Source organism: Chionomys nivalis, chromosome 18, assembly GCF_950005125.1.
Source record: "Chionomys nivalis chromosome 18, mChiNiv1.1, whole genome shotgun sequence".
NCBI lineage: Eukaryota > Metazoa > Chordata > Mammalia > Rodentia > Cricetidae > Chionomys > Chionomys nivalis.
The window spans coordinates 50223531-50242926 of record NC_080103.1 but is presented as its reverse complement, the minus strand read 5'-3'; the positions used below and the strand labels follow the sequence as shown (position 1 = coordinate 50242926).

The 19396-nt window shown below is 39.3% G+C and overlaps 1 protein-coding gene and 1 pseudogene across 1 annotated transcript; both read right to left on the bottom strand.

The window, feature by feature from the left end:
* Positions 1–1928: 1928 nt before the first annotated feature.
* On the bottom strand, positions 1929–2603 carry LOC130889365 (acyl-protein thioesterase 1-like; annotated as a pseudogene).
* Positions 2604–2791: 188 nt separating this feature from the next.
* Positions 2792–17190, bottom strand: LOC130890060 (guanylate-binding protein 3-like). The gene is made up of 12 exons (XM_057794007.1): positions 17157–17190; positions 15956–16044; positions 14201–14396; positions 12566–12693; positions 11519–11628; positions 11165–11361; positions 9458–9703; positions 8331–8611; positions 7313–7525; positions 6106–6208; positions 5601–5794; positions 2792–5333 (listed from the first exon to the last, which is right to left on the bottom strand). The coding sequence occupies exons 3-12, from the start codon at positions 14370–14372 to the stop codon at positions 5094–5096; spliced, it is 1884 nt and encodes a 627-aa protein (XP_057649990.1). The 5' UTR covers positions 14373–14396; positions 15956–16044; positions 17157–17190; the 3' UTR covers positions 2792–5093.
* Positions 17191–19396: the final 2206 nt, after the last annotated feature.

Below are 19396 nucleotides of genomic sequence, written 5' to 3'. Positions count from 1 at the left end.
TTGTATTCCACCATGAGAAATGGAAAGCTCGTATACAAATTGCTCCATTCAACTAATCACAAAAGGAATGAACACAAAGCTTACACTTGAACCTAACTCAAAACCTAGTATATACAAGTGAATATGAAAAAAAACAAGGTTGGAGCGCTAGGGAGTCATAATGGTGTATTTCAGGGACAGGGTCAAAGAGACTCGGAGAACCTGGTCGATTAGTCTGGGGTAAGAAACAGTAAGCAACAACAACAAAAAAATAAGAAACCCTGTCTTAAACAAGGTGGAAGATGATGCCAGAATCAGAAGGGTCCTACATGCCCACATTCACACACACACACACACACACACACACACACACACACACCGTATAAAAATCTTTCCAGAATTGTATTTTATTACACATGAATAGAACCTATGAAAAACATGACATTTTTCCATATTATAACACAAGAATTCAATGGAATGTGTCTTACTTCAAGTAAAAGTTGACTATGGTATAACAGAAGTAAATTTATGTGCTTCAAAGTAAAACAAAATAGCAAATTATTGTTTGAAATTGTTTGAAATCTAGACATAAGCATTTTGCTTCATTACTCACATCCTATATCTAGTCCATACCAAATCATTTCCATATCAGCTAGCACTCATTAATAAAGATGTTTCTTAGCGTGGTCTGGTTAGTTGGAAAATAGCAGGAAAAGCAACAGTCAGAAATAACCATAATTTTTAAAACATATTCAACTGTGTGGTAGCCAAACTACATATATATAGTTCTGCGCTATATATGTAGTTCAATCATTATCACTCCATAAATTAATTTAAATAATTTTCACCAATATTCTGGACATGCTGATGGTTTAAAATCAAGTGGTTGCTATCCTTTACCTAAGATGAAAGTGTCAAATTAGTTTGTTACCAGCTTTTGGGTTCAAGCATAATGCATGGTCAGAAAAGGTAAATTTAAACTCTACGATAAGATACAGCTGATGTAGAAATTAAACTTCAAGACTGGTCTTAAGTATTTATTTCTGAACATGCCAAGACATTCTTTACCCTTTCAGTTTTTCACAGAAATGAAAAACCACACAGTTATTACCAGGACTACAAATTCTGGTAACTCTACACTCTAAAGTTGGAATAAGATGCATTTATTTGAAACACATGAGCTTAAGTAATGTGTGATTTCTTTTTCACATTACCTAGATTTGAAATACCCTTTGCCTGTATTTCAGAATATGAAATTATAGTATAAATTGACAGATTTTTATAATGGCAGATAGGTAATATTAGTCTTCTAAGGAAAATCAAGAAAGAAAAATCTATTTTTTTTCCTTGGGTATAAAAAAAAAATTAAATAGAAGAAAAAACAACAGCCTGATTCCCTAAAAAAAGGCCATAACTGAGGAAAACAGTATTACTTTTTAGACACTTAAAATCATTATCCCTAGCATCAAGAATAATGTAATACCACCTAATTCTTATGCACAACAGTCACATATGTATGTATACACACACACACATAAAAAATATAAACATTGTGTGGCAACTAAACACCTGCAGAGTAAAACCGGAGTCTAACTCAGAGCACAAACAAGTCGCTTACATTGTAACAGCTTGTTTAGGCGTGCGTGCAGACTAGCAGGTTTTAAATGATGTAATGAAACTCTGGTTGTGGCACTTTATTCTGGTAGCTGCTCCACTTCATCTTCTTCAATACTACTACATTCTGGATCGTATATTGCAAACACGCGTATAGAAACTTGGAGGGATCTTCCATTTTCCGTGAGGGAGACATCGTTTAGTGCGTATCATTGGTACATATTTGTAAAACATTTTGACATTGTAAACATTAGAAGTTTTATGATCAGGAATGGAAGGTGTATGTTCTACTATAGTGATGTTGGTGGTTGTCTACACAAGGTGTTTGAGTGATGTCAATCAATCAGAGGTAGGGCTTTATCAGTGAATTGCTGCTGTCATGAGCTGTGCATCAAGCCTTCATAGCTTTTCAAAGTTGTTTGCCTAGAATTAAAAATGCTTTTAGTTTTTCAGCAGTAAGAGAATCAAGCACCAGGGGAACTAGAGGGTCACATCTCCATGGCACTGTCGAAGAGAAATATCTTTTTTCCGAGCTATGGATAGGACCCTGTGGGAACAAATTCCAAAGTGGAATCCAGCATCTGAGATCAGTGATGCCAGCCAGTTTCTGTCATGTGAAAAAAAAAGCAGTGGATAAAGATAATGTGCCTCCCTGAGAAAATGGCCCTAAATAATTCTGTTAGAAGGAATGCCACGATTCAACTCTCGATCTATCAAAGCTTTTACATTTTCTGCTGCCTGTTTCGTTCCAGATTCATACTCCTGGGAATCTGGTGATAGTTGGGTAACACCAAACCAAGAAGGCATAGCCATATTCAAATTCAATGTAATAGGCATAACAGGCACATGGACAGATGCATTTCATGTGGGAACTTCCGATACCTACAAAGGCTTCTGCCCATCTGTGCCCAGTTTCTCCTCGCAATCTGAAAGGAAAATTACCAGGGTGGTGACCTTCTGGGTGGCTTCTGAGCAGTGGGCAGTGGGGCAGCCATGTTGTTGCCATACATCCACTGACTGGCAGACAATGCACACTAAATAAAAATTTTTTAAATAGATTGCTTTTATTTTTCTTACTTTAATTGAAAATTAAATTGAATATACATTTTTATATTTAAATTTATAATTTGTATATTTATAGTTTAGTTGAAATATATATATATATATATATATATATATATATATATATAAACCAGGATTCATATCAATGCAAATCTCTATGGCATATCCCCCTTTAAATGAAAACACACAATTATAAACAATATTTGGGAATATGGTCGTAGTTCTGTCCATACTGCTTCCTGCTGTTTGGGGGCGCTGTTAATCAGATCTTTCAAGGTATATCCCGTGTGTTAGGTTCATCTCAGTCAGCAGTTGGGCGAAGTAATATTTTGAGGGATGTTCAAGACGATCTTTCAGGGGGTCTTATTCCATGAAACCACATCAGTCTGGAAGCAATCCATAGGTTCTCATCCTCTGTGGAAACAAGAGAAGAACCTCTTTTCCAAAGCAACACATCCTTAGACCCCAATTTGGAAGTCATGATACCTTTATAATATATATGCTGGTTTAGCTTAGCAGCCCATACAATAAAATGTCTCTGTGTACTTAGCTCCTTCACAGTCAAAAACTTCAAAGAAAACATAATGATATACATAATCTAGACTCTCTGTCTTGGTTTATTTTTTTTACTCCTTTTAATCTATGACTGTCTTTACTTTGTCTCTTTAGAGTCTTTTTTTTAAAAAAAAGATTTACTTCTTTTCCAACTCTCTATACTCTTTTTCTTCTTTCTCCCAAGCCTATGTACATTTTTCCAAAACTGTGACCCATTTAGAGTTCTTTTATGTCTGAATCTGTCCTTATTGCATTATCTGTAATTCTTTACTGTCTTGAAAAGCTTTTAAAATGATAAGCAGCTTGGTTGCAGCTGCTCTGGATGCTGGCTCCACCTCTCTCCCATTTTAAAATGGTGGAGGCTCTCTGGCTCAGCACTTTAACCCTGAGAATGAGCAGCACACAAACCCTTTTCATCTGAGTAATAGCTAAATCTGCCATGTAGAGCACAGAGCAACCTGGAAATATCTCTGTGTATGGAAGCAGGAATCTGCCATGCTCTCCTGCTTGTGCACACCTAGTAGACATGATCTTGCCGCCTGCCCAGGCAAGGAGTGCCAAGCTGTGGGCAAGGTCTCAGCTACTTTCCTCCCAACTCCAAGTGGGCACACAAATACTCAAGCCCACAAATGCCATTCAAATGCTCCATAGCCAGAGTTTGCCCTGGCGCCATAGTCCAGGAAGCCATGTTTTAAAACCACGCAGCTTTTTGTCTGCTATGGCTGAATCAGGAAAATCTCCATTAAAGGAGCCATGCTTCTGCCGACCTCTAGCAAGCTGAGCTCACTCAAGAAAATGCCTCTACCAAACCATGCTTAACTCTGTTCTTTTGTCCATTTTAAGCTTTTTAGGTTTTACATGGATTTAGCTCCACCACTTTGGAACACCAATTGTTGCAAGGAACCGCTTGTTTGTTTCCACAGCCCAGTTCCCAGCTGCCTGGCTAGCTTAGCCCCAAAATAATCACACAGAAACTGTGTTCATTAAATCACTGCTTGGCCCATTAGCTCTAGCTTCTTATTGGCTAACTCTTACATTTTAATTTAACCCATTTCTACTAATCTGTGTATTGCCATGTGGCTGTGGCTTACCAGCTAAAGTTTCAGCATGTAGTAGTCTGGCAGCTCCATGGCATCTCTCTATCTGACTTCCTTCTCCCAGCATTTAGTTCAGTTTTCCCTGCCTACTTAAGTTGTACCTTGCTATAAGTCCAAAGCAGTTTCTTTATTCATTAATGGTAATCACAGCACACAGAGGGGACTCCCACATCACAGGGGTCTCTATTTGTTTCTATATGCTGCAGGAGGGAACTTTTCTAATGATGGCTGAGCAAGGCCCTGATTTATGAGTAGAGCAGAATGACATTAGGTGTCGTTTTATTGCTACTTTGGGGTGAAATGTATAGGAAAGTAGTATTTAGTTTTACTCTAAGCTCTCTGGGCTATTTAGTCTCTGGTTCTTGGTCACACTAGCAGTTATAGGATTCATTCTGTGAAGTGGACCTTAAGTCAGATCAGAGATTGGCTGGTTACTCCCAAGTTTTGTGTCTCCACTGTACTACCATACTTTGCAGGCAGGACACTCTTATAGATCAAAGGGTTTGAGGCTGATTGATGTTTGTTTTTCTTTGGTAGCATGCAGAGTGTATCCCTGTTCCAAAGATGTTAGCATGTGGGGTGAAGGTTCTATGGGCACCAGCTTGACTTCTCCATGTTCAATGAGTTGAGTTATGCAGGTATTGTCTTCAGCAATGGGGACTTGACATCAATTTGTGGACAGTGACTTATGTATATTCTTGGTTTTTGAAACTTAATAAATGAAGTTAATATGACACAGAGTTCAAAAATAATTCTCAGGAATAAAGACACCATACCTACAGTTTTCTAAGAAGGATTTTTTGACTTTTTCATTTGACTGCTTAGAATTTTCAGCCCTACACCAAATAACTTACCAGCACCAGGCAATACTGAAATTAGCACATTTCCAAAACCATCGAAGACTTGTGCAGCTAGTGAGCTACTCAGATTCCGATTTTTTTTAATCACATTTTGTAGTAGGCTTATCTCATCACCCAGTGCCTCATATTTTGTTTTAAATCCCTCTTTAAGCATGTCTTCTTGGACCTGTAAAAAGGAAAATACACTTGGAAAACCATTTTTTTTTAAGGTTGGGGGTTTGCACTTGCAATCCAAGTAATTAAGGACACATATCTATCACTCTACTAAAATGCATTCACTAATGAATTTCCCTAATAAATGGGTATGAGAAATGGTCAAAACAAACTGTATCCTGTATTTTCCTCAGCACCATTTTGCAAGAGTGGAGATGTCAGACAAGACCAAACCTGAATACTGTTCCTCTGATAATTTCTAGGGCTCACACGAGCTTACCTTCAACTTGTGTGCTAGCATCTCCTCTTGCTCTCTCAAAAGGTTCTTCCTTTCCGTCTCCATCTTCTCATGTAGTTGGTCCATATTTTCCTTGTAGCTTCTCTCTTGAGATTCCATCACTTGCTTCAGTTCTTTCTGTTTCTGTCTTAGTAGCTCCTGCTCTTGTTCCGCTGCCTCCTTCTGAGCCCGCTCAGCTGTCCCACAAGGGTTTGAAAGAGGCAAAACCCAACAGTCAGGACAGAGCTCCCCCTTCTTGGGCTAAGAGACATGGGTGATTTTAAAAATATCTAGGGAGAACTCTGAATTCTAGGGCCCATACCTCAAGGGCACATTTCAGAATGATGCTAAAAGACACCCGCTACACTAGCTGAGTGAGACCATGCCTACCCTTCTTAATCTCATAGTAGCAGAGTATGCAGTCTGTGCAGAAAGACCTTCCTGACCATACATCAGCAGGCTTAACAGAAGCCTTCCCATCCCTGTGAGAGTCAATCCTCCTATGTACCTTCCATGGCCTTCTGCCCATCAGTGAGGGCTTTGTCTGATTGCAGGATGAAGTCCTCTATGGTAACCTGTGACTGTAGAAAGCTCTGAAGGACATGATTTGCCTAAGGAAACAGAAAAGTGAAACTAACAGGCCACAAAAGCACAATGCTGCCCTCTAAGTCCTATATATTTTCTCACCCTTCTTAAGATCCCCCCTTCTGTTTCCTTTGCTTTAACAGTAGTAATTCAAATCTCTTCTGCAATTCTTGAAAATCTTAGGTGGTAGCCATCTCCCAAGTCTCTCTTTGCAAATAGTGTTTCACTTCTCAGACCAGGTTACAACCACAGAGCCCTAGGCAGAGCCTCAAAATTGCCCTCTCCATTGTTTAATGTACCCACACAGTTCTTGCCTGCTAGAATCCTTGTTGTGTTTTTATTAGACAGGTAAACACCCATTGATAATCTATCTTTTCTCTGTATCTTCTTTTAGGGGAAGCTTTGCTAAGCTGTCTTCTGATGTCTGCATGGTTGCTAAATATATTGAGATAACTGTTTTTCTGTGGCCTGACAATGCATTAGTGTCTCAGTCACTCCATCACACACCTCTTAAATGCACACAACAGTAGTCCATAATCACACCCTTATTCTGAGGATTGAATATTATTGCAACCACCACGATATTAATTGCATCATTATTTCTGCTCTCTTTGTGCCAGGATAGTTCTTATTCTGAAGAATCCAACTGACTATAGTGAGGCAAGATCATCAGTATCTCATGGACAAGGGTGCCTTTTATCTTCAAACCCCACTATTTAGTTCAGAAAATAATTGCCTGGGTTAATCAATGGAATAAGTATTCTGCTCCAGTTAGTGTTATCCATTCTAAAGTCCTTTCAGGGAAAGACTAATTGTACGACTTTATTGAAAGAGAAGGATAGAGCGATATGGGGAATATTCTTACCATACCATATACATGAGTGTGTGCATGTGTGTATGAAAATTTCTTAATGTAACACAGTACCATGCACAGTATATACTATGAAATGTATAAACAATAAAACTTTTAAATAAATACATAAGGATTATTAACTCAGAACTTTATAATCTGGAAGTGCATAGGTAGACATACTCAGCCTTCTCCTCATGAGAAGTTCAGATCTAAGGAAGAAGGATAATTCCTAGCAACCCTGAGCCCATCTCCCTGTTGCTTATTCCTCATTTCTCACCTTCACTCCCTTCCTGGGCACTTGCTCATAATCCTGCTCCACCTTCTTCCTGGCCTCTAAGTAGAGACTGTGTCCACCAGGAACAGAGAAAACTCCACGCGAGATGTTCTCCCTCAGGTGCTCTGCAAGCTTCTCCAGCTCAGCCTGGCAGTAACTGAGAGATGCTTCTTCATTCTGTCGAAGGAAATCTTCCTTATGTTCCTCTATGGCAACCTGCCAGGGGATGATAGAGACACCAGAAAAGGAAGCTGTTGGAAAACGGATCCAACTTTGATCTTGGGAGAAGTAATAAATTTAGATGTGAAAATTACACCATGGGTCAGGAAACTCTCTTCACTGCCATATCTGAGTCACCATGGACACCCCATGCCTTTCCAGTGGCCGGGCTCATCCCCTGTGAAACAATGAGGTCTAACCGCAGGACTTTTGGCTCTTTCAGCAGCACTGGGATTAACAGTGAACCATTCGCCAGCTGAACAGTGGGGCATGGTTGGCAGGAGTATCTCCTCCAAGAATTAATATGGAGGAAAATACACCTGTGAAAAAGCAATTCACACAGAACAGGAACTTTACATAGGTTCATGAGCCCTTCATTAATTCCTCCATGAAGAACATGAGTGTGTAGAGACAGAATAATAAAACTTTGTATTATACTTAGAAATTGCAGTCCAAGGGATTCCCTTACTTATGAGGCTCCCCAGAGCTTTCAGGTGAGGGCTGAATTCAGTTTACAATATGTTTCATTCTCCTGATGCCCTGAGCAGAGCATGCAAGCCTCCCTGCACCGTGCTTATAGTCTACAAAACTGAGTGGATGTATATGTGCTTTCTCATCCTGATGTGTTTATTGAAAATTCTTTTGTAGCAATAAAAAAATTATCAAGTCCCTGAATTTGATCTTGTAGAAACCTGTCACTCACAAGAATCCAGATAAATGATAAGGTCAAAGTGGCAGCCATTTTTCAACACTCTTAAAGGTGGGTATCAGGAAGGAAAAAGAAAAGGCACAGAGACAGTACCACCAAGTTCTTCTGGAACTGCTGATTTTCATCCTTGAAGGAGTGTTCCATAAAGACAGCAATGGCTTCCTTCTCACAGGCTGTGTGCACATTGAGCAGCTCCTGGAGTGTGTTTGTGGGGAGCTTCACTAGCTGGGCCATCCGTTCAGCATAGTGGTCAGTTGCCTTCTGCACAGCTATGGAGTTCTCACGCTGGGCCAGAGTGGTCACTGCATTCTCCAAGCAAGGCACTGCTCCACTATTGATGGCATCCACATAGGTCGTCACCAGAGTTGCCAGTCCTGACCAAGGCAAGAAATTGAAGGTTAAATATCAAGCTAAATATTGTTAATTTCACATGATTCACGCAACAGCAATGAAATATTAAATCACTTAGGCAATGAATATTTCATGCATGAGAGTAAAGCCTATTTTGTTGGACCCAACCACAAATGAAAGTGATAATGTTTTTTGAAAATTTTGAATTTTAGGACAATAAGAGAGCATTATGGGAAAGGAGCAGCTCTTCTGCCTATGGGCATCATGTGACTATACAGAAATATTTCATTGAAGCACACATGTATATTGTGTTGGGGGGCTTATGTGGCTGCAAGGTTGCATGTATTTGTGTGTGTGTGTGTGTGTAGAGGCAAATGACAAGCCTTGATAATCTGCCTGTCTCTGTTTCCCCAGTTACAGGTGTGCACAACCACTCTTAACACTTTCAGGTGGACTCTGGGAATTGAACTCATGATTGTAAGCTAAGCACTTTACTGACTGAACCAATACTTGAGTCCAAAATTAGTGAATTTTTAGCTCAAATTCACAATGAACTTTTAGGAACCTTGGTCTCTTACTTCCTTTAGAACTGTCTTTTCTAACCAGACAAGCAGCTGTGTCCTTGAACATTATTTCAAACCAGGTATTCCCTTTTTAACCTTAGTCCTGCTTCTTTGATCATTAGCCATTTCATAAGCTTTATTAGGTTTCAATAAGACTCCATATAGAGAGATACTATTTCAGAAAGATGAAATTTTCTGAATAGCATAAACAACTCTTTCTCTGTATGAGACATTAACCTTTAATCAAAAATTTTTGGCACACCATTTCAAAGTAGAGAGATATTTCTTAGCCCAAAGGTAACTCACTGTTTCCATTGACAATGATTCCCTCTTTCAAGGTCTTGGCCTTGGAACTGGAGAAGACGTAAGAACAGAATGTTTTCGATTGCACTTGGAAATTGGGATCCAACTCATCTTCTGGTATTTCCTCAACATGGACTAAGAGTTCTTTCTCTTTTGTAGGTCGATCAAAGACAAAACATTTCCGTTGTGGAAAGAAATGCCTGATGCATTCCCTAGGCATGTTAGCATTTTGGGCTTTGAGACCCCTGCCTGTAAAAATATGTAAAAGAAATTAGTTCTTTAACAAAACAGCCCTCAGGCTCAGGGCCTGATGTTTTCATTTCCAGAGAACCTGGGGTCACAGTTGTTCTCTCCTTCATCTCCTATAATCCACCCACATGCTCTTCATTTGAGCATCTTGGACAATGACAAATCTATTTCTGCTTAAAAGTAAAGGGCAATAAAGCAATTATGATGATAAAGAGTACCAGCTATCCATGGGATAAAGGCAACTAATTTTTGGTCTTCCTAGTGTTTGGTACAGACCCCAGTGGATTAAGAATTTAGCAAACATTTACTGGACAATTAACTAGTGAAATCAAAGTGTTCAAAGAAGTTTTCTGACTTTCCAAAATCCTTGTCAGAAATGAAATTTGGACCTTAAAACAAAGTGATGCAGAAAACAATAAGATACTACCAGGAAAAATGAAAGATGATATATGATATCAGGTCAGGAGAGAAAAGCACAAATATCATAAATATAGACACACACCATAAATACTTCAGAAGATTCTGTGCCTTGACAATTATGATGAGTAATACTAACTTACATGTAATTTAAAAACCTCTTTTCTTTGCTAAATAAGAGTCTGTTAGTGTTGACTGAGAATTACAGCAATCCCGTGCCATACAACTATTCAATGAATGTTTGTTGAGAGAAGAAAATAAATGAATGAATAAAAATGCAGAGAGATCTCTCTTAATATCTAAATATTGTATATTTAAAAATAGATACAATATTAAATATGTTAACTGTGAGGCTGTCAAGAAAAAAGAAGGTTATGAGAAATGGAAAATAAAGATTTAAGTTCTCTGTAAGAAAATATTGATTTTTTTCTGAACTATTCATAATGCATCTTTATCTGACAAATATTAAGTAGTCAAGTAATAATAAATATACTGTACAAAAGAATTACAATTTGGAATAGATCTCTTCATTTCATGTGATTTTATATCATCTGTGTACTCTATCTCTGTATATATGTGTATATGTATAAAGTTAAATATATATATGGTTTGAATATATGTATGTTAAGGTTAAGTTATAATATATATCATATATGTTATCTATATTGTGTGGTTTTGTGTGTGTGTGTGTGTGTGTGTGTGAAGAGAGAGAGAGGCGAGGGAAAGAACACAGAAATCCTTTATAAGGAGCATAACATGTGGGATATGAACATTATAGAAAGTATTACCATCCAAATAACATTTTTTCACAATTAATTGATTTAAGATCATTTGGTCAAATATTTGAGCCTCATTGTTTTCATTATATTTAAACTCCAGCAGCTGAAGATTGTCCAAGATAATAACCATGGAAAATGCTCACTAATTGCTTTTCAGTTATCAGTTTATTACTGGCTAAGAGTTCAAATTAGGGTAAAAACAACATTTATGGCAAGTAATGAATGAGACAGTTAGTGCCTTCCCTCCCAAGCCAGGCTCTGATACCTGGAATCAGCTTCAGGGCATTCTCCAGGTACTCATCCGCTGTGATGACGCGTCCATCTAACTTCAGCTCCAGAGTGAAATCCCGAACAGTCCAGACAAAGTCTGGAAAGAAGCTCACAAACTCATCAGAATCATCCATTTCTTCAGATTGTGAAGAGGATTTTGTTCTGATCAGCTCGGTCAGTTCAGTCACATAGCTGGGACCTTTGCTAAGGAACAAAAGGCAACATTCTACCCTCCTAGAGTCTTCTACACACCCATTTCCTCAATCTGAAGTACTGAGTAACATAAGCCATATTCCCAGCTGTCACTCTTTTAAATTAATAAAACATGGTTAGGTCCCTGGAAGGATACTGCAGCTGCTCCAGGGCCTGGTGGTTGATGGTGCTCATGCTGTTGTAGACAAAGGTGCTGCTTAGGAGCACAGCCAGAGCAAAGATCCATGAGTCATTCTTAGAGTCACCCTAGAGGACACATGAAGACGAGGGACTTCAGAATCTAACCTCCATTCTTTCACTTGTTTATTGGCTGCTTACGCAGAAATACATCAGACTGATAGAATGAAAAATAATGATTTGAAGAATAAATATTCTTATTTCCCTTTCAGCATTGAAACTGACCTTACCAGTTTCCATAACCAAAATCAATGACACTGTGCAACTATGCAAAATATTTGCTATAGTGCTTAGTACAGTATATGTACAATAACACCATACCATTTAATTAACAGGTTGTCAATTATGTCAATTAGAGGCAGTTATATTTACTCAGATTAAACAACTATTCATGAAACATCTACAAAATACGAAGTACTACATTCTTTTGTAAGAATGCAAATTTTCAAGTAACAATAGGAAGAGGCAGACCTATAAGGACAGAAATACAACCATGATGGCCAACCGTGCCAACAGTAGAATGCGATGCTAGTACACGGAGAAATATGATTAACTTTAGAAGTGAAATGAGGGCTGTCTCACTTCAGTGTGACTGTGTACCTGGGCTATGATGGCTATGGTAGAAAAACAGCTTCTTTTTAAATACTTGCTGGTAGATGTAATTATAGATTTAAATAAGGCACACATGTGGCAAGCTTAATACTCAGTAAATAAACAATATTATATCGCACTGGTCATATTAATGCCTCGCATATCTATTTGGTTTGACCGAAGCAGAGGCTACGTGTGAAGATTTGGAAGTTCAGGCTGGAAGCAATATTTGAGGTAAGATGTGCTACTCTGAAAACCAGGCAAATAGATTAGATGCTACCCAGTCCCACAAACTCCAGAGCCAGTGGGTTGTACTCTATCATGTTTGCGATTCTTGCAACCAGCACGGAAGGTGAACTAAAGCTGCAATCAAATGGCTAGACTCAAGGCTAGACCCCATAACTCTCTGACTTACCTTTTCCACATCACCTAGACCCTCTGTGTCTAGAAGCACAAGGGTGAACTTTGACTTGGTGGGGTGAGGAACACACCACATCCAAATGCCCTTAGTTTCAGACCTCACTGTGGTACCCAGATTGAAGCCTGCAAGAGAGAATAATAAAGCCATGTTCATTCATATTAATCCTTAGAATATAGGAGACAGAATTTCTACCCACAGTGACACTGAGCTGATCTAGGTACAAAATATTAGGAAGAAAGAAGCCCTTGCATGTTCCTTATAGGAAGAAGAAGGTAGTGGGAAAGGGCAGATTGAATGACTTAAATTTTCAAAGACCTGAGTGTATATTTTACAAAATAAGGCATGAGAATTACTAGATATGAAGAACTGCCCCACCTTGTCTATAAGCTGGTGGCACAAACCCAAACTAGTCACATTAGCAGAAATTAAAATCAGACGGAGTTTTTATTTTTTTAAAAAAATGCAGAATTCTCTATTGTTGTTAATAAACATGTGAACTACATATAAAGTTTAAAAAGCAATTTGATGCCATGAGGAAACACTGAACATGCAAACATCCTGAAATCTAGATTCACTTCTGGTTATGTTACACTAAGAGAAGTCTGTGCAAAAGTGCCCCAACATAAAGACAAGCTTGTGTGTGAAAACCTTGTCCTCCAAAATAAGCTCTGCAAAGAAATTCATGCTCACTACAACAAATGATATTTTCACATATTGACATACTATAAACTTTTAAAGTAATTTAATAATACTTTCAACAAACAGGATGAAGTTTACAAATTTGTGTTCAAAGGAAGCCAGAGACCTCAGACAACATGTGTTGAATGTAGTCTGATGCATTAAAATAGACACATATGCTTTATATAAATATATATAAGTATACTTGTTAAGAGGTTTAAAAGTAGGTCTGATTTTTGTAGATGCACAGTTAGATTTTATAACTGATTTTGTGAGCCAGTGGGGGAAGTTTCATGAAAATAAGAATATTGATGAGCCTTGGGAGAGTATAAGATGATAAGCACATACTAACAAAGTTTTATATTTTGACCTGGCCAGTAAAGAAATAAGAATTATCTTTATTAATTATGCCACATACTGTATGTAATTTATGTAATTATGTATTGCTACATATACATATTGGAAAAGACTTCATAGAGAAATGTATATAGTTATTAAAATGCTGTGATGAAGTAGGGCAGAAAAATAAAAAGGTAACTCAAAAAGAATACAACACAAACTCAAATCTTCTCTTCCCTTTCCCTCTCCTCTTTTTCCCTCCTCCCTCCCTTTTCCCATCTTTCTCTCCCTCTATTGTTTGCTCCTTCTTCCCTCTCTCTTTGTCTGCCTCACAGAGAGATGCTTTCAAAACCTAATTGCCCACCCTTCCTTTCTTCCCTCTCTCTCTTCTTTCTTCCTTCCACCATCCCATCTTTATTATTTTAATAAACAAAACACAGTGAATTGCATTTGCATTGACTCCATAGTAAAACTAAGATGAGAGAAAAGGGAAGGTGATGGGAATTGATCTGATGATTGATCAATCTGATGATCAGGAGAGAATGACTAATTTGCATTGCCAATGATTCCAAATAAATGGCCTCTGTCCTTCTGTCTGAGGACAGCACTCACCATGGTTCTGTCCTGCCAAGCGGTTCATCAGGTAGGACTTCCCTGTACGGTACAGTCCTACAATGGCCACCACCACCACAGGCTGAGTAATTTTCTCAAGAATGTTTAGTGCTTCGGGATTCACTCTCAGCTCTTGATTCTCATTTTCCACTAGGCAGATGGGAGCCTCCATGCTGGCACTAGATGTTATGGTAACCTGCAAACCCAAAAAATATTCTCAGGAGAGTATGAGATCTCCAAGCCACCTCTAGTGGCATGTCAATTGGCACGTATTTACACAATGAGTGCATCCGTTTAAGTTTTTTGGTATGGGATTATTTTATCTTTGTTGGGGTTGAATGATAATTTTTCAGGAATCTCTCTAAAACAACCACTCCAAAACCAATGAGAGTAGAAGAGAAGACATGTATTCACCAGTGGACCAAGGTCAGGATGGAGTCTACTTTGCATTCCCATTTATACTGGCAAGCAGGCAAGCAAGGGCGACTTTTTTTTTTTTTTTTTTCCAGAAGCACACACGGCAGAAAGCTTTTTACTTTACAAAGATGTATGTTACATTTGTCAGGAGTAAGCTTTTGGGGTCAGGTTAAGGGCAACAGCCTGTTGGGTTTTATCCATTTCTCCAGGTTGTTCGATTCCAGCGAGCAAATGAAGTCACGCTTGGCAACAAGCAGTACAAACATGGAGCTTTAAGTCAGTCTAGTAACTGGTCTTTCCTGCCTTATTCTACTGCAACAAAGCCTTATGTGATCCACGCAAGGGCCAAACTTTCTATATAGCATAGACTGGTCTCGAACATCTAATCCTGCCACCACACACTTTCTTTTTCTATTGAGATTACACACATGCATCATCTTACTTGGCATTCTAATTGTGATTTTTCTTGTTGGGGTGGGCAGAAGTTTTGCTATGTTTTCAATTTTTTTTTTCAAGTAGTATCTCGCCAAGCCCAGGATGGCTTCTAATTTTTTAAATTTTTATTTTATATATCTATTTTTTTTCAGCAGCAAAGACTGATCTTGAACAATTGATTCTGGTGCTTTCACTTCCTGAAAGGCAGGAGCGTGGATGAATAACACCATGCCGAATTTATATGCTGCTGAGAAGTGAAGGTTTATCAACCTAGGCAAGCAATCAACCAACTGAGAGCTGCCCCAGGACCTTCAGCTTTCGTCCTGCACAATGATGATAAGTGACAAGTGTGTGTTCTTACACTGACAACTCATCATTCCACATCTGCTTCGTGTCCGTGATGTGGAAGATGACACATGAATATTATTTCTCTCCAGTGGCAAATTTCTCTGAAAATGCATCCTAATCAATAAATACTTTTTTGGGCAAAGGTCTGATGGTGGTATCAGATTGACATTATCTCATAAAAGTATCCTATACCTTAAAGACTATTTATTGCCTTTCTTTTTCATATGCATTGGAGGTCATACAGACATGCAAAAAAATGTTTAGGGAGCCTAAGTTACTCCATGGAATAGGGAGTCAACACCACTGTTCCTATCTCCATTTTATAGACCTTACCTCCAAAATTTCCCTGTCAGAATCAACTTCCCCAATTCAAACTTCTAAACTGATAAGCTTCTTAATTGAAAAGTACCAAATGGTCTCTACTGATTGGTGACCTGTTATGATATAAAGTGCAATCTGATTGGCTGCATAGCACGATTAATAAAAGCACAGAGACAGATATTGAGGTTCGACCTGAAGGTCAGAAAAGCAAAACAGCGAGTCACTGGGTCTTACCTCTACCTCAGTCTGAAATGGCGATCCTGCCTCCAGGACTCCTCGGAATGAGCCTGCCTGAGATCTGTTCCCGCTGGAGAGAAGTCCCTCTGTAAAGTTGGGAATAAAGATGTGCACCATTACTGCCTGGTTTCTATGGGAAACTAGTGTGGCTACTGGGATTAAAGGTGCGTGTCGACACTCCCTGGTCTCTAAGACTGACCAGGATGGCTGTTTTACTCTCTGATCATCAGGCAAGCTTTATTTATTAAAATGCAAATGAATTATCACCACAGAGTGCTGTTTGTCTTGTGATGGCAACTTAAAACCTTTGTTTTTTTACTTAACGTCAATTTAGAACAGGTATCAAATGAGAAAGTTCACCATAAATTCTGTGAAAAGACATTACCTTAATGATCAGTTCTCTCTCTCTTAGGATAATATTGATGAGCATGTCATTTTTTACTCCCTGCTCTCAAGCAGATCCTAATAAGAAGCTTCAAATCCACATTAAATAAGTAGAATTACATAGCTCCAACTGTATCATGTAAATCAAACTTGGTTTCTAAAGGGATCTGGAGTCACACAGAAGACAGTTAAAAAACTGCCTCAGACCTAGATTTTTCGCAAGTTGTCAAAGCTATATAAAGCTGTTCTTGGGTGAATGATACCCTTTGAAACCATACATGAAGGTACTCAGGCTTAACTGCTGTTTTTAACCTTTGACTAAAAAGAGTGTGACTGACTCCACCCCTCAGGGCACGGGAGTGTAGCTGGTACCACAGAGATGTTTCAAACCCGCATAGCGGATTTAGTCTGTCTGACATAACATGACATGGCTCTGTTTTCTGTTTCTTCAACTTCAGGAGGCACTCAGGGAGGGAGCAACTAAGGAGCCTGGGGTTAGGTCCCTCTGTAGTAGAAAGAACTTCGCCCCCTTACGGTGGAGATGTGCACAGGATTGCACAGACTAAAGCTCATGTTCCTCTCTCGCATCCCCCATCCCTGACTGTGGCTGATGCACCAGAGCCACTGCGCCTGTGAATCCGTGCGAAGCAGCGCGAGTTCACAAGACCTGGGGCAACGGAACCGCTTCCTGTCACCTTCAGCCATCCACCAGTGTAACCTTAAACCAGGGTAGAATTTGCGCCCTGGGACCTCAGGACCTTGCTGTAGCCCCTTAGAAATTTGTGCCTTGGATACTGAGTCGCAGGGCACTCACCTGACTGCAAGGGACGAGTCTCTGCTACCCTGGCTCAGCACTCTCAAACTTGCTGCTGCGTCTGGCCTTCTCCAAAGTTCTATTCTTTAGAAAGAGGAGTCAAACAGGATATTGCACCCACCCAGTTGTGGGGATAGAAAACCGAAATTGAAACTGCCTTAGCCTGTTTATGCTTGCTTTCTGAATTTTGCACTGTTTCCAGGAAAGAAAACGGAATCTGTTGGAGACCAGAGGAAAGTCCATAGTTCTGTGCCAGATGACCAGGCGAAAACAAAAATAATTTGCTGAGTCTCCAAATATGGACTTTTATTGGAGAATAACAGTGTGGCAACGGGGATATGCTAGCTCCTACCACAGTGAGCTATTAGCTTATTTGAAGATGTTGATACAAATGGATATTTTTAACTTAAAATTTTTCAGCCCATGCACATTAATACTGTACCTTTTAACAGGGTAATGGATGTTTACACATGTTTACACACATGATGTGTGGTATAAATTGGGTTAACAGAGTTAACATTTCTTTTTGAGATGTGTATCCCCACTGTCATCAGTACTCGCCTCATTGGGCAGCTGTACAAGAGAACACTGGCTTCTCTCTTTTCTACAGTCCCCACTGTAAATTAGCTTCCTATGTCTCCTACCATGGGAGTTGTTTAAAGGCAAAAGTGAAGTGATTGCAAAAGATGTTTTGAAACAAGTAAGCTTTGCCCTCTGTGCCTTTGCCCAGATGCCTGCTAACACACAACAGTCTGAGCTGTCATCTTTGCCTGGTTAAGTGTTTGGTGCACTTTATTTTAGGATGATTTTATGATTGGAATGTAACCTCATGTTGGATTGAGGAGCGTATATATTTAGACAAGAATAGTAAAGTGTCTGTGCTCGATACCTCTCTGGGGTTCCCTAGGCATCATCTTACTGAGCTAGGGGCTAGGGCAAGCCTGAGAACCATCCCTCAGTATGTCTAAAGGTTACTCTTCAGTTGGGAATGTAGGTTTGATGCCCATCTGTCAGTTAACTGAAGTAAACTTAGCCCACGAAGCAATGGAAAATGTGAACTCTGTAAAATACTAGTTAGTGGTCAGACTCAAGGCTGAGACATGAACGCAATTTATTGCAGTTAGTCAGGGTGATTTGGGCAAATTGCGGGAAAAAAATACAAGCTTGATAACTTTCATGACAAAAAAGCATTTTTATGGTGCTTTTTTCAAGACCAAATGAATCCGTTTCAGATTGACTTGTTTCCTGTAGCAAGACGGTAAAAACTATGGGAATGTAGAACTAAGACCCTATTCAATGGAGCACAATGAGATCTTCCTGAAATTCCCAGAAAATAATGACCCAGCATGTGGGATCACTGTAATAAGGTGAGTTCAAGGACTTCAGCAGAATCTAGATGGATTTGAGACTTTAATGAGCCATATGTCTGGGCTCCAGCATCCTCTCCTGCTCTTGAGTGGTTTTCTTTTCTCCTCTCTATTTCTTCCATCATTTGATTAATACTTAATTTGAAGCTTCCCCCTTTATTAGCCACAGCTGGCTCTTGCTTCTCTGTTGTTCTTTACAATTTTTTTAGTGTCTCCTTCATGGCTCACTTAGTGCTACGTAGAGACCATGGAAGACAAAAGACTGCCTGGGCTAATTTCTCCCTGAGCCATTAAGAGCTGAATTTGCAATGCAGTGGGAAAGGCCATGCTCAATGATGTGAAACCACAGCTAACCACTTGTTAGTTTTCAGATTCACCACAGTGTGCACGCCACGGAAAGAGAGAAATACCTTCTTCCTGTTCAGCCTCCAAAGAGATGAGCTCTGCCCATTACCTTGTGTAGCTTGTATTCGTCAGTGAAACTGCTAACTAAAGGATTGATTTTCCCATTGCTGTCTTACTGTGCAGGAATTTCAAGAGTAACGCCACTGCCCAAGGAAGCACAAAGAGCAGCAAACACGACTTCAGCCTCTTTCTGAATACATCATTGTTCTATGCAATCAGACACTGGACCCAGTAGACTTCACATCCAGATTGCCATTGTGCTTTTGACTCTGCCAATTATTTACTGTCTATTTTACTCAGTCACTGTGTGGTGTCTGCCCCTGAGTGTTTCTTAAATGTTTGTTGAATAGTTGATGGATAAAATATTTTAAAATCTCAGAATTACTTCTGATCTCTGTGAGTTCGAGACCAGCCTGGTCTACAGAGCTAGTTCCAGGACAGGCTCCAAAACCACAGAGAAACCCTGTC

What these genes read in the sequence shown, in the direction of transcription:
- LOC130890060 (XM_057794007.1), bottom strand. Translation starts at nt 14,372, where the DNA reads ATGGAGGCTCCCATCTGCCTAGTGGAAAATGAGAATCAAGAGCTGAGA. An exon ending in AGTTCCAGAAGAACTTGGTG is followed by an intron (nt 7,526 to 8,330) that starts GTACTGTCTCTG and finishes ATCCCCTGGCAG; the next exon opens with GTTGCCATAGAGGAACATAA. An exon ending in TGCTAGCACACAAGTTGAAG is followed by an intron (nt 5,334 to 5,600) that starts GTAAGCTCGTGT and finishes TCCTTTTTACAG; the next exon opens with GTCCAAGAAGACATGCTTAA.